This window comes from Amphiprion ocellaris, chromosome 4 (assembly GCF_022539595.1).
Source record: "Amphiprion ocellaris isolate individual 3 ecotype Okinawa chromosome 4, ASM2253959v1, whole genome shotgun sequence".
Lineage (NCBI taxonomy): Eukaryota > Metazoa > Chordata > Actinopteri > Pomacentridae > Amphiprion > Amphiprion ocellaris.
Window position 1 is genome coordinate 27,480,323 of NC_072769.1, and position 19,534 is coordinate 27,499,856.

Here is a 19,534-nt window from a genome sequence, read left to right on the forward strand (position 1 = left end):
CTGCGCATCCAGTCGCATCCGGAGCGCAGCGCAGGGGAGTTGCCTCTGCGCCGCCGACAGCCGACACACGCAGCCTCCTCCCCCACTGACGCCGCACTGCTCTGCCGGGAGAAACGACACCGACTCTCCGCTTCCAACGGATTTTTTTTTTTTTTTTAAAAAAAAGAAAGCCTCTCTATCCGCCGGGGTGCTCATCGAACCGACCAGCTCGTCCTGACGGTAAGAGCGGTAGTTTGTTGCTCCGGTTTTTTGCGCGTTTCCATCCTCCTTATTACCATCACGACACATCTGCGCCTGAGCTGCTGTTTCCTTTTAGAAATGAGTTTAAGGTCTATTGTGGCTCCTGCACTCGATTTGTTATTATTTTAAAGGAAAAATGAGGGGATTTGATGGTTTGACATTCGGAAATGGTGGTGATGGATGTGAGATTTAGGCGTTTTTGAGGTTTAATGATAGAGGCCTGCTGGCTCATGGAGCAGCTGGATGGATGCTGGTGGAGGAGACAGACACCGGCCAGCGACCTACTTAGATCCATTAGAAAGATGAAGAGGATGAGAGATGATGATGATGATGGGAGATGGTTGGTCTGAACTCTCATCTGGGCCTCAGTCTGTCTGTGTTCAGGGTGGGGCTCCTTTATTATTTTACAATCAGTAGAAATAAAGGCCAGTGGAGCTCGTAGCATGTAAAAACAGCGTGTTTTCCTCAAGTGAAATACCTCGAAATTACACTTTAGTGCTCTGAAACTGTGCAATTTCAACCTTCCTGGCAACCAAAGACACAAACAAAGTGAAAAGTACTCTTTTTTAGGCATTTGTACTTTAACTTTGTGTTTTTATGCGACTATGCATGTACCTGACAGTTCAGACTTTTTAAGAATTAACTATAAGATCACAATATCTTGAGAATTTTTGAAAAAAAAGTATTGCTATGAATCAAATACCTGTTTAACTGTGTTTACCGTGTCTCTTTTAGTAAATAATTTTATTTTAAAAAATGCCTTTTTAGACATTTTAATCCATCCTTCTACACACTTGTCTGATGAAACAGATATATAAACAATTCTTTAAATAAATTACATCTAAAATACAAATGTAGAGAGTTAAATACTTCAAAATCACACTTTAGTACTCTGAAACGGTGCAACTTCAACCATTCTGGCAATCAAAGACACATAAACAAAGTGTAATGTGCTTTTTTTTTTTAAGGTATTTGCACTTTATGTTTTTACTCCATTACATGGACCTGACAATTCAGACTTTAAGAATAAACGATATAATCATATCTAGAGAAATTCAAAAAATAAAAAATTCTATAAATCAAATTCAGATTTAACTTTGTTTACTGCCTCTTTTAGTAAATAATTATGCTAAAAAAAAAAATTTGTCACTTTAATCTGTCCTGCACACTTGTCTGATGAAATAGATTTGTAAAGAGTTCTTTAAATAAATTACACCTAAAATACAACTGTAGAGAGTTAAATTCCTCAAAATTACACTTTAGTACTCTGAAACTGATGTACTTTTTTAGGTATTTGTACATTAACTTTGTGTTTTTACGCCACTATACATGTACCTGATGTAGTATAATAATGCTGCAATGATATCAGATCTTTAACTAGATAATTATCTTTGCCAACATAATTCACACTAACTATATATATCTACAGAAATAAATAAAAAGTGTTGCTATAAATCAAATTCATATTTATCTTTGTTTACTGTATCTCTTTTAGTAAATAATTTTACTAAAAAAATTACACATGCAGAGTTGAGACAGAGTTGAGAGTTTTGTGTGTTGGAGTATCAACAGAAAGTTACTGCCACTGGATTATTTACAATGTTGTACGTGTATCATTTAGTATATTTCATTTTTTAATACCAAGTCAACACCATTAATACACCCATAAAAACATTTGACATATCAAACATTATATGCTTTAGAAAAATGGTTTTAAAAATAGATTTCCTTTAGCAGCAAATCACAGTCTTATAAATAAGATTCTGAACAAATCAATAATTACCACATTTGTATTTTTATTGCAATAATTTCCAGTTACTGCCACTGGATTATTTACAATATTACACAATAAAAATACAAATGTGTAAAACAGGGAAATATCTTCAAGTATGACAAAAAATTATCATAAAAACACCTATTTATTCACTAGTGTCAATTATTGACTTATTAAAATCTACTTTATATTATAAAATTGCCATTTGCTATTTTTGTGGGTCTATTTGTAAGATTTAAATTGTATTTCTAAATAACATTGTATGCTTCATATGTAAAATGTTTTTATGTCTGTATAAGTGGTGTTGATGTGATATTAAAAATGAAATACAGTGAATCATTAATTAATAATAATAATGTCTATAAATACACCTAAATAATCCAAGCAAACATTATTTCTGTATCTCAGTGCTGCTATAGTGTGATCCTTGGTGCAATGTCCTCCCATTGTGGATTAAAATCTATTTAAGTCATCAGCGATTAGTTTCTTCATCATGATCCACTTTTCTGCAGTTTACTGTGACTCAGTCCCACATACATCACACTGCTGCTGTCGGAACTCAACTGGACATCAAATCTACATTAATCCGCTGCTAAAAATAGTCCGACAAATGCTTTATTTACTCCTGTCATCCTGGAGTACAAGCAGAATTACTGGTTTTGCTTTTACGCAGAAGAGAACGGCAAAACAATAAGTTAAAGCAGCCGTTGATGAATTTTGATTTGGATGAGATGTCTTGAAAACAAATGATTGTAATAGATGTTAGAATCAGCTTTATTGGCCAAGTTTCTATGCAAATAAGGAATTTGACTCCACTGAATCTTATTTCTCATTGTACAGTAATCAGAAAAACAACTAAGTACGAAATACAAAAAAAGGTAAAATTAGAGTCCTGTCTTTAAGCGTATCACTTGTTAAAATGCATTTAGCACCTTCCATGCATGCTTTCATCATTTTATTTGCATTTTTACCACAGATTGTGACTTTAAATTGGGTTTGGAAGCAGGTTGTTCAGCATTTTGTTGCTACAGTATATGTGCTGCCTGTTATTGTGTTGTTTGGACTTGGTGAGGGACTGTAGATGCAAATTAGCTACAAGTTGTAAACTGGTGCAGCACAGTGACATTTACATTAAAAATAAATGATCCTAATTGATATTAGAGTCCTGATATTAAGCTTATCACTTGTTATAAAGCATATAGCAGCTTTCTCACTTCTTTTTATCCTTTCATTTGCATTTTTTATTAAAGATTGGGGCCTTAAATTGGGTTTGGAAGCAGGTTGTTCAGCATTTTGTTGCTACTGTGTGTCTGTTATTGTGTTGTTCTGACCTGTAGATGCAAATTAGTCAGAGTCTGTAAACTACTGCATCACAGTGACATATTTGTTTGAGCTGTAAACTCTCTAAAAGATGAGAAACCTAAAATTAAATGATCGTAATAGATATTAGAGTCTGGCTATTAAACGTATCACTTCTTAGAAAGCATTTAGCAGCTTCCACACGTGTTCTTTCAGCCTTTTATTGGCATTTTTATCACAGAGTGTGACTTTTAATTGGGTTTGCACCAAACAATAAAACAAGACTTTTAAATGATCTACGTTTGTGTTTTTTTTTTTTTTTTAACAGCAGTAGCATCATGGAGGAGTTAGACGTCCCACAGATGAGGAGAGAAGTGGAGAGCCTTCAGTATCAGCTGGCAATCAACAGAGAGAAATCCTCCATCACTGTTACCGAGTGCGTCTCTGTCTTTCTCACACACACACACACACACACACACACACTTTGTGAGGTCCTGAATGTCGTATCAGTGCTGATAGTGTGTGCTTTTCTTGTTTTTTTGCAGGCTGGTGAAGTGGATCGAGGGTTGCGTTTGTGAAGATCCATTTCTGAACCCCGAGCTGATGAGAGCTAACCCCTGGGTGGAGAAGGGCAAGTGTGTGATCCTCTAATGATCACACACATGCACACACACACGGATACACACACAATCACGGATGCATCCAAACTAAAGAATCATGCACTCCTAAACGGTCACACTGCACTATGTCATACTCTCTCTCTCACACACTTTATTGCTATGATCATGTTTGTTATTTATTGATTTGGAGACTCCTGAATGCTGTTACTTTACGTGGAGACAAGTGTGTGTGTGTGTGAGTTGTACAGCACCGAGTAGCTTTCTAGAGGTTTGTTTTGACGGACTGCCGAACAAATGTTCAACGACACCCTTTTTATTGGCTCTTTACACTGTCAATCCAAATAAAGACTGTTTTGAATTTAACAGCATCGATGTGGGTGATTTCGTTACAACAAATACGAGGCAGATATGCTCAAAAACACGTGGAAACCAGGAGATGGTTTTTAGTTCTAATGAAGGGGAATTTTGACAATGCGGCGTGGACACTAAAACAATTGAACGTTACTCTTTTTCAAACATTTCCCAAGTGCAGGTTAACAGAGGAAAGAGTTTACTTAGTCTATTTGAGGTGTCTCTTCTGCAGAGATTTTCTTGTTGCATTAATTGTCTGTGCAGGTCTTCTTTGACATTTCAATTTGAGACTCAACTAAATCACTCACGAGTTTTCTTTCCAGAAAACTCTGAGATCCTTTTCATCTTCAACAATTCTTTTCATAAACTGGCGTCTTTAGCTGGGTGTCCAAATACTTTCGTGCATACGGTGCGTGTGTGTGCACGTGAGTGTTACAGTAGCTCTCTGATGTAGACATTTCGTCTGACGGCGTTGGACATGCCCTCGTTGAAGCGGAACCACACGTCGCTGTTGCCCACCGCCGTCCCCATCGCCACAACTGCACACTTCTCTCCTGCACAGAGGAAACAGGTTTTTATTACATTTATTCATTCAGGCCTCGTTGAGGGAACAGAGGAGCCAAAAAGTCTTAAAGTAACGTGGCAAGATTGACTATTTCCTCTAATAAAACTGACTGAAAACAGGTTCACTAATTGCTAGCTAATAATTCTTTTCAGAATTCGCTAATCTGCTTCTCGATGATTCAACTGGTTAAAAAACATCAGAAATCACAATCAGTTCCATTTCTTCAGACTTCCTGTTTTGCTTGACCAACAGATCAGACATTAAAGAATATCAGTTTATCATCATAGAAGTCTGACAAATATGGCAACAGATTCTGACATTTTAGCTTAAAACAATCATCAAAACACTTGTAGAAGAATTAAGTCAACTAATTCAGCTTAATTTAATCATTTAAATTGATAAAATGAACTGGTCCAGTGTAAAGTAGCTTTTTATTGTCTTATATGAGGAGAAAAATCTGTGTTGGCTTGTTTTGGGCTGTGGGAACATTTAATGGGCTTTTCCTCTTATTTTCTAAGATTCCACAGATTTTTGTAAACAAATCATCACAGCTACCACCACCATAAATACAGATAAATAAGCAGAAATATGCAGTAGAGTTTAAAAAAAAAAAAAAAAACAATAAGAAAAATATAAAATGCAGTGGAATAAGAATGTAGAATTGTTTAAGTGCAAATAATGTGCAAGGGTAGAAGAAAACCCAGTGTATCATAAATTTAGTTCTAATGACATCATGAATATTCCAGACTTTTAAAATATCCTGTGCAATATTTATTATTTTTCATGCTTACACTAGAACATACTCTACATAGGTACGTTTTACATAATACCTGTGCAATATAGCTAATAATCTTTGCAATAATGTTATTTCTATAATTAGCATTTATGTATATCCTGGTTTATTTTGGTTACTTTTTATGTTTGTACTACATTTTCTAAATGGTTGCACTGTTTTTGCTGCTGGAACAATGAAAATTATCCCCACTGTGGAATTAATAAAGGTTTATCTCATCAACTTTGTCATCTAAAATGTAAGATGTGTGTGTGGATGACGTTCACATGTGCATATTTCCTTCGTTTTTTGGCCCTCCTGTTTAATGTTGGAACACTACACTGTCCCATACAGTTCTTTCCTGCTTCTTTCTTTATATCATCTTCTGTGTATGTTTGAATATTACAGGTTTTGTGAATCTGTGGAGCTTGATTTTTCTACATTTGTGACTTTTTTTCTTTTTTTAAGTCATATAACTGTACCTAGCTGTGCTTTTGTATATCTTTGATGATTATGAAAATATTTTATACTTTACAACAGAGGGAAAAAAATATAAACATACAGAGCATGTACAGACCAAGATAACAACCGGTTCCGAGTGTATTCCCTCAAACTATAGAGTAGTGACGCACTCAAACGGAAGTCCGGTTCATCATCAAGGGGATCGAGAGCTGTTCCCGTTTTAGTTGTTTCTACTTTGACCTACAAACAGCTCTACATTTCCGCCGTCGATCAATTTCCGGGATGCACCATTTCCAGCAGGATTAGGGATTTTTAATGGGTTCGCTTTTAATTGCTGCAACCACAGAGCGCCACATCTGTGACACCAGTTTTACTTTCACAGAACATCCTGTTCTTACCTTAACGTTGTCAGAAAATCTCAATGTTCATGCAGTAGATGAGAATTACTGGGTGTCTGTTAGTGGCAGTCACAGAAACATGTCACAAAAGTGAAAATTTGAATACATTAACTTCATGTTGAGAACAAGAGAGAGAACAAGCAACACTGCTTTTCCGTTGTAAAATCAGTATTTTCTGTGTCTGCCTTTGAAGCATGAGAACCCAACAGTTTTTTCTGTTAGTTTCTTTTGTGTCCCTGGAATTATCTTGCAGACCAAACAAAAATAGAGATTTTATTGGCTTTCTGGAGCTGCAGGACTAAAAATGTAGTACGGTAAGTACTTCAGGTGGTGTAAATACAAATAAGATATTAAAATTGTTTAATCTACTGGCTGAATGAAAACATGCTGCTCAAGTCTTTTGTGCAATTGCTTTCTTTCTTATAATATACAAACATCTTTCGCAGCACTGTTAACTCTACAGGTCACTTTCATTATTTTATTTATTATAGTATTTTTGCTGCTGCTGTATATTTTTAACATACTTTATATTGTAATATATGCATTGTTTATATTTTAACGCATACTTTTATATTCTTCAAACATTTTGTATGCATGAGCCATAATTGCTCAAAAGAATATCAAATATTAACACAAAATATAAGTGTTTTTTTTTGTTTATTTTTAAAAAAAATGTATTTAGTTTTTTTCCAATTGCACTCCAGGGCACTTTAGGCACTTTGTTCTTTTAATTCTATTTCTTTTATATTTTATTCCAGTCTTTTAACTTTTTTTTTAACGACACCCACAGTAGGATTGCACCTTCCATTTCATTGTACATTACAGGCCAGAAGTTTGGAAGTGAGAACAAATTTGTACAAAAAAAATATCATAGTTTCATTGGCATACTTTGCAACAAAATAAACAAGATTATTATATGAAGAGTCCCTCATCAGAATACATTTTTACTATAATGATCAGGTATTTGTATCTGTACTCTTGGTTCTATATTCAGCTGTTTCTTGCTTGACATTTCTGTGGTAGTTACAGAGATATAGTTGAGATTTATTGGGATTTTTGTATGCAAACTCTCAAAGAGCTAAAGTGAATAATGTAAACTGTGATTTGTTGTTTACTTTTGCACTGAAGCTGTGACTCTTAAAAGTCTTCTCAACCCTACAACTAAGCACTTACTTCCTTTGTTAACATTAATTCAGCAATTCTCTGATAACATCAATGCATACCTAAAGGTAAATTGAGGAAAATGGTGCTTATCAATGAAAGCAAAGTCTGATCATGAGGTAAATACATCCCAAAATCCATGGAATTCATTCTGGTTTTAAGAAAGACATTGTGAACAGAAATTTGAAGTTGCTTCCACACTTTTGGCCTGTAGTGTAGATGTACAATGACAATAAAGTCTAAGTTTAGTTAAGTTTCCAAATATAACAAAGAGGTTGTAGGTCATGGTGTGTCAGCTGCAGAAATATGATAGTGGTTGGGAAAATGCAGGCAGCAGTCCAGATCTGCTGCTGCTACACTGTAAATGTTATATATCACACTTCAGGTGATCACTTTGAGGTGTTTTATCTAAACATCCTGCAACTTCCAAGGGTTTGGATTAAGGTCTCTACAGTACCTGTCTCTGAGGACGGCTGAGGTCTCTGAGGTTTGGGGGCCACAGCTCGACCGAAGAAGTCCAACTCCGGCTGCAGGACACAAACACAGACAGATGAGGAGGAGGAGGACGGAGTTAATCAGGAAGTTTCTAAAAACACCGTCCTCAATAAGAAGGTCAAAATCAATGAACAATCGCATGTCTCATTAGCCTAATTTCACCATGAGGGACCGGTGGCTTCTCATTATCCTCATTTGTGCCCTCTAGAGGCTCCGTTGCTGAACTATAAAACACTGCGGCTCATTTGGAGAAGCTCTGATGTTCAGAGGAAACAGGCTGCTGTTCTCTGGTGCCACCTGCAGGCGCTACGCAGCACATACAGCTGGGTGAAGCTCAGAGCCAGAAGACACAAGAAGTTTCTGATTCAACAGCTTCATGATTGAATCAGCTGCTGTAGCCAAGTTATCTCTCACATGAAGCTTCTCAGCGGCCGGTGCCAACTTGCATTAATCACTTGTGGACATAAAGACGGCTTGCAGCCCAAATCCTAGTTTTGTTTTTTGTTTTGGTTAAGGTTTGAGTTGATTCGGTTACATCTCCACAGAATTCGTGAGATCCTTTCAGGTCCTGATGAGTGATTGCAGATAATGGTCCATCCAGAAGGTATCTAAGATTAGCTTTCCTCTAATTGGCTGAACTTGTCTGTTTTACACCATAAAATGATACACAGTTACTCCCAAAATCACCAGCCTGTGAGCTTTTTGCTTCCATTTTGAGAAAAGGTTGTGTCATTTGGTTTTGATAACTGAGTGTATTCTCCTCATCATAGCCCTTCCTGGGTCATGACTCAGTGAAGGTGGGTGCTTGACCACCTCAGAGCTTCTTAAATGCTATAAAGGTGATAGCTCAAAATTGTAAAAAGATTTACAGAGCACATATTACAAATTGGATAAAACAAATGTTAAACTTGCCACTAGAATAAAACTATGAAGAAGTTTGGTGACCCTTTGTTAAATTTGTAGAGAACAATGTCATTTTTAAATGATAAGAGCGGTCGGTGTTTGTTGATGTGTTTTGTTCTTTCTGTTGTTTTTTTTTTTTTTTTACGTGTATATCTTGAAAAATAATGATAATGTTGGAAACATAAAAAAGAAAGGCTGTTTGCTCTGCACAAGCGTTCGACATTGAGCTCACTCAAACAAACCAGGCAAACGAATGAGAGTTGGCTTTACCAGACTAAAGAAAGTGTTTGTGTCTCACCCTGGTCTCCACTGTGGTCTGCTTGACAATGTTCTCCAACCTCTGCTGATGATTCCTGGCAGGTTTAGGACCAGCACTCTTCTTTTCTTCCTGTTTCTACATCACAGACACAGCAGATTGTAATCATTCACACATATGGCGACCTGGTTTCTGGTAACAAACCCACAGTCTGCTGGGTAAAACCTGCTTTGGCATCTCACCGCTGCAGGGTTTCGCTGCAGCATCAGTCGCTCGGCCCTCCTCATCTTCTCCTGCTCCATCTCTCTGCTGATGGTTTGTTTGGCCTGATACGTCAGCTGGCGGCGCGGAGGCAGGCTGGTAAACCTCGCCACCTCCTCCACACGCCTGCAAACACACACAGCAAACAGCTAAATACAAACAATGGGAGTACCACAAACACACTCGTGATGCAATGCAGCCGACACAAAGGGAAACCCTGTTAGATTGCAAAATAACAAAAGCTTCCACTTTTGGTGCCATGATTTGAGTTTTCCAGAATAAAACCCTGAATCTGTCATTCTCTAAAACCTTAATCCTCTTACAGCTGATCTCCAACTCCATCCAACACACACACACAAATCAGTAAACTGTCACTCAGTGCCTGATGGACTAATATAAATAACATAAAAACAGCTGTACAGCCAGCTATTTATTGGAGGTAATCATTATATAATATCAGACGTGTTATCAGTAGAACTATATAGAAATAGCTTCTTGGCTCCTTTAACATAATGGATTATTAGTTTTTTGAAATATTATGTGTGTACAGACATACATACAGACAGACAGACATACAATTGCATTGCTGGAATATTACTTTTTTATGGCTCTTATCCAGGTTGTTTTCTCCTGATTAGATCCTTGCTTGTGTTGTATCTACTCTCAGATGTACATTGCTTTGGATAAAAGCTAAACTAAATTGTAAAATTGTAGAATTGTATAAACCCTGTGGCTAGTACCAAGTAAAAAATCTAATAAACTGAAAACACAATTATATATTTTACTGCAAGTCCTGTGTTATTTAAAATTGTCAGAAAAATCAAGTCACATTTACTAGAAGTTTACTTATATATGAATTTGAAACACATTCACATCAGAAAAGTAAAAATATCACTGCAAATACAGGAATTACACACTCATCATCCACAGAGCAATGAGAATACAGCAGATAGAAGCAGAAACAACTTTCAGTCTTAAAAGTCTTTTAACTGCAGTAGACTATGAATGAATTATCCTGCTTTTTCTCTGCTGACAGCTTCAAAATCCACAAAAATGTCAGAATCTGAAACTGATTTTTTTTCTTTTTAAAAAAATGAGTAGTTCAATCAATAATCCTGCTGTCTGTGATGCCAAACATTTACATCCACGTCTTTATCCATGAATTATCACGGCGTGGCGTTGTGGTGAGCCAGAGAGGGCAGGTACAGGAAGGTGTAGACCAGCAGCAGCAGCAGCAGAGCGAGCACTAGAGGCAGACCCCAGTCGTTGGTGACCAGCACTTTGTCGCAGCGAGCCTGAAGAAACGAACCGTCCTGGCCGCTCGGCTCCTCCTCGGCCTGCAGTGGCATGGCTGAGATAAAAGCCGCGTTATCCCATTCTATCAGCCTCCAAAGCCCTCATGATTAGTGAGCAATGTAGTCCGGATTTCAACAAAAATGTGCGTTTTTTCATTTATTCTAACATTCCTCGATATTTCCGACGGCCACCCGCTTCTTCTTCATCATTCCATCCTCTAATCATTCCACGTTAACCTCTCCGCCCTATTGTCGTCCACATGTATCCCACCAGTGCCCTTTGCTACCTACACCGCTGTAACTCCACAACCATCACACATTCATACCAGGTGTTCAGGGGATTATTCTCTAAAGCCTTCATGCAGAGAACCACAGCGTGGACAAGAGCAGTGACCTTCAACGGCCCACAAACACAGCAGGTGTGTGTAGGTGTGTGTGTAGGTGTGTGTGTGTGTGTGCGCACTCACGGCTCCAGCACATATGTGTACTGTCCCTCGGGTGTGCGGTCCTGCCTGTACGAGAGGTTATAGGCCAGCATGGTGTCGATCAGCTCGTGCATCTGCTCTTTCTCTCTGTTGCTGAACAGTTGTGGGTTCACCTGGAAGAAAAAAACAAGATTTTAGCAACAATCACTCAGGTGTTTACTGAGGTAAGATAAACTGTATTAATGAAATTCACGTGTTACAGCAGCTGGATACAGGTAAGGCAGAAAGAAGCACAGAAATTACCACTCTCAGATGCCCAAGGTTCTGAAAGATGCTAAGACAATAAAATCCTATCAGACTTGAACTTCTTTTATGGCACTTATCCAGGTTGTTTTCTACTGACTAGATCAGGGGTGTCCAACTCATTCTAGCTCAGGGGCCACATATAGCCCAATTTGATGTCAAGTGGGCTGGACCAGTAAAATCATAATAACCTCTAAATAACCACAACTCTAAATATTTCCCTTTGTTTTAGAGCAAAAAAGTACATTCTGAAAATGTTCACATCTAATGAAATATCTTTCTGCAAAACATTATGAACAACCTGAAATTTCTCAAGAAAAATAAGTGAAATTTTAACAATATTATGCCTCAGTTTAACATTTACACATTACAACTTACAGATCGCAGTGTCTACAAAGATACAAAACATTTAGTCACAGCTATCTAGAATTGAACAACATAGTATTTTACTTTATGATCACAACTGGTCAAGATCTAGAAAATATTTTAAATTTACATTCATTTCCACATCTGTGTAGCAATCCTGACCACCTGAACTGACTCCCTATTAAGGAAGAATGTTAAGTTATCCTCCTGCCTTGTAAATGCATACAATTTATATAGAAAAAATACATAAAAGTTGTGGCAGTGCATCAACAATAGGGTTCCACCAAAACAAAGTCTTTTGTGCTGAAGCTACTGACTGACCTTGTATCACACAATGCTCAATATATTTACATATTTTCACAGTAACTACTCATTTTCACCTCTGTAATTTTTTCACTTTGCAACGTCAGCCCATGGGCCGCATTGGACCCTCTGACGGGTCGGTTTGGCCCGCAGGCCGTATGTTTCACACCCCTGGACTAGATCCTTGCCTGTGCTGTATCTACTCTCAGATGTAAGTCACTTTGGATAAAAGCGTCTGCTAAATGAAATGACGAAATTATAGAATTGTTAGATAGCTAACCTAACCTGCCCATGTGAACCTCCTAAGCCCAACACTAAGCATAAGTTGGATGGGACCTCAGTAAAGGCACTGCAAAGCTCTCCAGAAATATGAAAAAGAGAAGTTTGTGAGTTTACATGTGGATATGTACACATATGACATGCACAAGTACAAGGTTCCACATCATTAGAACATAAAATACATCATATACATCATGATCGGTCAGTGATAAGATATTGATCCCTCACTGGGGAAATTTACTTTTTGTAAAGAGAAAACACAGTTTTACATTTTTCTTTGAGTTGTACAGGAGCAAACTTTGATCGTATGTGCAGAACTATAGAAAAAAAACAGTCCTAAGGGTCAATGTGACACCAGAAGAGCTATAGGGGGAAGGAAAAACAGTATTATATATGTTGCTGTTGAAAACTGGAGAGCTGTGGCGGAAAAGAACAGCGATTAAGTTATTAACAAACAGCGTTAATAATGCAGTTGCATTGGAAGAGCTTTAGGATAAAATAGTGTTACATGATGTGGATTGTTGCGACCTGAAAGGCTGTGAAGAGAAAAATACAAGGTGTACTGTGAAATTATAAACAACAGCACCCATCCACAGCAGCTTCTAGCTTTGAAAATGCACCCAGTGAGACCAGCGTCAGCTTTAATGCGATTTACTCAAACTTGTTGCACTACTTTTCTGCAGCAGGCCAAGTTTTAGGTGCCTTTATATGCTTTCATGAGTGTGGGAGACTCCCAGTTTAAAAATGTTTGCCCATTTCAGCTGAAAATCTAACCTCAGGACTAAATATCCAAACAGCAGACTGTAGCCTCAGTTAACCAGGTTAACTGGAGCTACAAAAACAAACAAAAAAATCCTTTCATGAAAATATATTAATATTTTAGTTCAAACTGTTTCAGATCGATATTGAATGAACTCCAGCATCATTTTGTTTCTGGGTTTCATGTGTCTTTTCTCTCAGGTCTGTGCTACAAAGCAGGATTTAAGGTTATCGATGTAACTTCAGGTTTAATTTTTGTCTTCAGTTCTCCATCTTGGAAAATAGCATCACTATGCCTAGAAGAAGTCTCCTCACAGATAGTGAAGGGGGAAGAACTGCAGTTGATTTCAAAGCCATTAAATAGTTCTATTTGCCTTCGTAGAGCAACACAATCCTAAAACAGACACAGATTAAAACAGTAAAGCCTCTTAGCTTCATAAAATTTACAGTAACTTACTCCCAAAACTGTTTAACACAAAATTAAGGATAAAAATGGTGCACACACTGAGACTGTGTGAATGTGATATTAAATTCATCCTCCCTATCACCATGAAAATAGTTCAATGTACTTAATTATCTTTTAAAAACTGTATTCGTGTGAGTAGCATAAAGGAACTACATTTGTAATTTTGTCAATCTGAATAGGACATCTACACTTAAACAACTTACACACAAAAGAACAGAGGCATTTACAGGCCTGTGAATTAAATATTCACACGTCTGGCGTTTTTTTTTGCTGCAGCAGCTTTGTGACATTTAGTCTGTATTACATTTTTATATTCTTCATAGTGGTTTGGGATTACAGTTTGTTTTTCTTGTGAGAAATATGCAGGTCTAGATGTGTCCCTGTTTGTGACTGCTCATTACCACCGCCTTTATTTTGAAGGCGCTCATAGCTACAATCAGAAACCTTGATTGATTTATAGAGTTGCTAACCAATTAGCCTGACTGTGGTTGTTCGGTGTACTGAATACAGATAATAAAAAATCCTGGATATGTTACATGCTACATTAACAGAGAGAAGTTTGCTATAAATGCTTTGACGTACAGGCCGTAGTTTGGGACAGATGATGTCAAGAAGCAAGGTGAGAATATCGAGGGTCAGGCTGAGCTGGCTGATCCTCGCTCTGATGCTTGCTGGGATGTCGGCCAACATGGTGGACAAAGCATTCCTGCTGCTGAGGAGACGGGAGGAGGCCTGGAGAAGACACAATGAGTGAATGAACGGTGATATCTCAATGCTTATTATGTTTTATGCCTAAATATCTCCTGTATATTTGCTTGAAAAGGCATGAAAATTTGCACACACATACGAAGTGGCGAAAAATTTTATATTTTATAGGATGTGTGGCAAAATGGCTCCATAGTGCCCCCTGCAACATTTGTAAAAATTAGCCCCCACAGGACATTTCACTGATATCTATGAAATTTGGTAAGCATATACAGCACATCGGGGAGCACAAAAAGCCTCTTGAAGCCTTATCCTAAATCCAACAGGAAGTTGAATTATTTGTTTGATTTTTGGTGATTTTGGTCATTTTCAAGAGCTATAAACTCAAAATGTGTAACTCCAAGAGATGTCAGATTTGGCCAGTTTATACAACAAGCCTTAATGATGAAAAGTTTTCAAAATATTCCACAACAGTCAAAGGGCCTGGCCATGGCAGGCCCTTCAAATTTGATGCGTGGCCATGAAACAGGAAGTGCTGTCTAACTCCTCTGTGCATGCTCCAATCTGCCTCAAACTTCACATGTTTGATCATGATCCTGCCCTGATCACATCCATATGCCAAAAGACATTCACAGTCATAGCACTACCTGGTGGCAACAGAAAGTTATTTGCTTTACACTTTGATGTACAATTGTTAGTCAGCTGCCAGTGTTCAGATTCATTATTCTTTCATCCTCATTCTGGCTTCCAGTTATTTTTGTCTCTTTATTTTGGTTCCCAGTATGTTTTACTCTCTTTACATTGGTTCCCAGTATGTTTTACTCTCTTTACATTGGTTTCCAGTGTGTTTTATTCTCTTTATATTGACTCCTACTATGTTTTAGCCTCTTCACACTGGGCTCAATATTTTTTATCCTCTTTTTAAACACCAATTTGAGCTTTCTTCTGTCTTTTTCGAAGACATGTCTGTTTCATTTTACCTCCTTATAAAGCACATGGTAACTCTGACAACTGCTCTATATTTGCATGTAATGTGATAAAACTTTGTGATATAATAAACCTCGACGCCCGCCATGTCCCAACATGCGTGGGTGCGCTAGGGCTTATTCAGCGCTTGCAGCTTCAAGACTTAGACTGACTTTATTAATCCCCAGAGGGAAATTCAGTATTCAGTAATTGTTTTAGCTTCACAATGTTCCACACTAGTGTATGCAGTGGATGAGTACCTCATGCTGGCTGTGGGGATAGTTGATGCGGGGCACATGTGTGTGGGCAAACAGGAAGTGAAACGTGACAGAGAGGAACGGCAGGTATCTCATCAGAGAGAAGTTCTGTCCATGTAGAATCACTTGGTTCAGCCTGTCAGAGAACAACATCCAATCCAGAGCCTCACACACACTGTGAAGGTTGGGGTCCCTCACACGCATGGACAGATAATTATCATACAGACCCTGAGGAGAAGAGAGAATGTAATGTTTTACAGATCAGGAGTGCAGAATACAGTGTTTTGCAAAAGTATTTGACCCCCTACAGAAATCTTCTATTTTTGCATATTTGTCACACTTAAATGTTTCAGATCATCAAACTAATTTTAATATAAGACAAAGATAACCAAAGAAAAAACAAAATACAGTTTTTGAATGATGATTTCATTTATTGAAGGAAAAATGCTGTCCAGCCTATCTTGCCCTATGTGAAAAAGTATTTCCCCACTTAGCTACCAATCTACCAAACGAACAAATTCATTCATCAGTTGGGTTCAGTTTCACCATCCACACTCACATATGATTACTGCCAGGCTTGTTGAATCTAAACATCACTAAATAGAACCTGTCTGACATTGTGAAGTAGCTAAAGGGTCTCAAAAAGCAGCACATGATGCCACGTTCTAAAGAGATTCAAGAACAGATGAACAAAGTCATTGACATTTATCAGTCTGGAGGGTTACAAAGCCGTTGCTGAGGCTCTGGGACTCCAGAGAACCACAGTGAGAGACATTATCCACACATGGAGAAACATGGAACAGTGGTGAACCTTCCCAGGAGTGGACCAATGAACTACATTTCTCCAAGAGCATCAACATCTAATCCAGGAGGTCACAGAAGAACCCAGATGAACAGCTAAAGATCTGCAGACCTCACTGGCCTCAGTTAAGGTCCATCTACATGATTCTACAATAAGGAAGATTCTGGGAGAAAATGGATCCATGGGAGAGTTGCAAGGATCAAACTACTACTGACCATAAAGAACATAAAGGTTCATCTGGTATTTGCAAAAAAATATCTGGATGCTCTAGAGCTGGAAGACATGGGTCAGTTACATCTGGTGTAAATCTAATACTGCATTCCACCAGAAGAACATGATACCAGCAGTGAAACATGGTGGTGGTAGTGTGATGGTTGGAGGACCTGGATGACTTGTCATCACTGATGGAGCCATGAATTCTGCTCTCTATCAGAAAATCCTCCTGGAGAAAATCCACCATCAGTTCATGACCTAAAGCTCAACACAAATGGTTTATGCAGTGAGATAAAGACCCAAAGCACACAAACAAGTCCACCTCTGAGTGGCTCAAAAAGAACTAAATGAAGGTTCTGGAGTGGCCAAGTCAATGTCTGGATTTAAATCTGAGATTCTGTGACAAGACCTTAAAAGGACAGTTCATGCTGGAAAACCATCTAATGTGACTGAATTAAAACTATTCTGCAGAGAAGAGTGGACCACAATTCCTCCATAGTGATGTAAAAGACTGATCACAAGCTGGAACAAATATTTATCTGCAGTTGTTGCTGCCAAGGAACCAACCAGTTATTAGGTTCAGGGGGGCAATATCTTTTTCACAGTGGTGATAGAGGTTTTCAATAAATCTTCAATAACTCATCATTTCAAAACTGCATGTTGTGGATTATCTCTGTATAATATGCAACAAATATAAATATCTGTTTTATGATGTGGAACATTTAAATGCGAAAATATTCAAAAATAGAAGATTTCTGCAGAGGGAGCAAATACTTTTGCAGTGCACTGTAATTGTCATTTCAGAATTTTACTTGTTTCTGATTCTAGTAAAGCATCCGTCAGTGCTTCCTCTTTGCAGAGAATAAAGAAAAAAGGCAGGAAAGCAACATATTAGAAAGTTTAGTTTATTACCTGAGAAACCTTTTCATACTCTCCACTAGATGAAGCCAGATTTAGAATGTGCTGGAACCTCTGAGCTCCACCTCCTGAACCTGGTGTCTCTTCAAAACCTTCACCGATGCGTTTCCTGAAAAACACAAATTACTGTCACTCAACATGTAATTAATGAGGAAACAGTATAAGGAAGCGAATAACTTGTCCAAGGTTTGTTTGATGACATAATCAGCACCACAAAGCTCTGTTCATTAAGTGATCTGAATGTCAGCTTTTCCTTTATTATTATTTGCAATGCAGATACACTCACATACAAAATCATCTCAGTTGTCCTTGAGGGATACATTTTTAATCTGTTTAAAATTCAATTTTTTTCACATCGCAATAATTAAATCACAGAAAAAGAAAATTTTGCTATGTCACTTTTCCCCCCCAAAATCATGCAGCTTTAACAAATAATCAATTAAAGAGTGACATATCTTACATATGGTCTGAGTTAATAGTGATTTAAGACAGTTTTTGCTGAACTTAGATACAAAAATGTAGGGTGTTATTTATTTATAATACTTTCAAAACGGGCTATTTTTACATGAAACTGATATTCATGCTTTTTAGGACTTTTCAAAGTTGTAGATACCCTGATAGATTTAGGTTGTAATTTCATGGTTCATAGAAAATTCAGGAAAATGCAGTCATGGATGCCAACAACAACGAGAAACTCTCGCCATTTTTCAGGATCTTCGCTATATTTCTTCTTAAAAAGCTAAAACATTTACCATTTAATGTCAAGAAAAATTCCTAACAGACAAGACAGACACAGTTGGGACACACTGATACCGTTTTATACGAGGTAGCTGGAAGATCTCCTGCCACAGATGAAACAGTCCTTTGTTCTGGTCCTTCTGCCCCACAGAGACACACTGAATCATCCTGCTGTCCAGACGCTTGAGGCCTCGTCCATGTAGAAACTGCACAGCCAAGAAAACATATGGCATTATAATTACAACATATCTATTCACTGCTTCAGTGCCGCCACTCACCTGCAGAGTGTTGATGCAGGACCGGATGTCGTTGTCTGTCTTCTCACACAGCGACATCAGAGTTCCCGTGTCTGCCTTCAGGCCCTGTCGCTGGGAGATCTGAGAGGGAGTTTCAAATTACCATCGTGTTCGGAAACGTTTGTGTACTTCTGCGACTGTTTTTGTACCGACCTCTGCCAGTCTCTGTGCAAGGCGGGAAGGTTGTGTTTGTGGGAAAGAAAGAAGGAAGGCCTGCTGCCGGAGAGGTCTGAGAGCCGGAACATAACTGAAAGAAAAGAGAAAAAAAATAAAATCAAATGAACACAGAGAAGACATCATTCAGACTAGGGGTGTAAAACTCATTTTAGTTCAGGGGCAGTAAAATCAGAGCATAAAACCTCTAAATAACCAAAACTCCAAATGTTTCCCTTGAGTGCAAAAAAAAAAAACATTCTGAAAATGTTCACATTTAATAAAATATCATTTTACAAAACATCATGAACAACCTGAAATTTCTAAAGAAAAACTTGTTCAATTTCAACAATATCATGTCTCAGTTTTTCACTTACACATAACTTGTAGATCACAGAGTATCTACAAAGGCACAAATCATTTAGTCACAGATATCTGGAACTGAACAATATAGTATTTTACTTTATGATCAAAACAACTTGTCAAGATTGAGAAATTATTTCAAATTTACGGTTTTACAAATTTAGAATTTGCAGTTAATGTCTTCGGTGTAATTTTTACACTTTGCAAAGTCATCACCCCTAATTTAGATATTTCTGACTGGGCACAACATTAATAGAGTCTCTGAATCTAAATATCTGGGCATCTATCTGGAACAAAAACTCACATTCAAGTTCCATATCGAAAAGTTATTCTGCAAGCTGCGGCACACAATTTGCCATTTTTACAGAAA

General features: G+C 37.7%; 2 protein-coding genes across 2 annotated transcripts in view; one reads left to right on the forward strand and one right to left on the reverse strand.

The window, feature by feature from the left end:
* LOC111579505 (guanine nucleotide-binding protein G(I)/G(S)/G(O) subunit gamma-13-like) lies at nt 1–4,296 on the forward strand. Its single transcript, XM_023286807.3, has 3 exons — nt 1–219; nt 3,642–3,749; nt 3,859–4,296. The coding sequence occupies exons 2-3, from the start codon at nt 3,652–3,654 to the stop codon at nt 3,962–3,964; spliced, it is 204 nt and encodes a 67-aa protein (XP_023142575.1). The 5' UTR covers nt 1–219; nt 3,642–3,651; the 3' UTR covers nt 3,965–4,296.
* Nucleotides 2,224–19,534, reverse strand: part of chtf18 (CTF18, chromosome transmission fidelity factor 18 homolog (S. cerevisiae)) — a 26,678-nt gene continuing 9,367 nt past the window's right edge. Inside the window, exons 12-22 of the mRNA XM_023286803.3 lie at nt 18,802–18,895; nt 18,631–18,729; nt 18,428–18,558; nt 17,609–17,723; nt 15,685–15,909; nt 14,336–14,485; nt 11,320–11,450; nt 9,539–9,683; nt 9,339–9,434; nt 8,100–8,169; nt 2,224–4,838 (exon numbers count right to left, since the gene is read on the reverse strand). Coding sequence (XP_023142571.1) covers nt 4,717–4,838; nt 8,100–8,169; nt 9,339–9,434; nt 9,539–9,683; nt 11,320–11,450; nt 14,336–14,485; nt 15,685–15,909; nt 17,609–17,723; nt 18,428–18,558; nt 18,631–18,729; nt 18,802–18,895 — 1,378 coding nt within the window. The 3' untranslated portion in view covers nt 2,224–4,716. The remainder of the gene's footprint in view (nt 4,839–8,099; nt 8,170–9,338; nt 9,435–9,538; nt 9,684–11,319; nt 11,451–14,335; nt 14,486–15,684; nt 15,910–17,608; nt 17,724–18,427; nt 18,559–18,630; nt 18,730–18,801; nt 18,896–19,534) is intronic.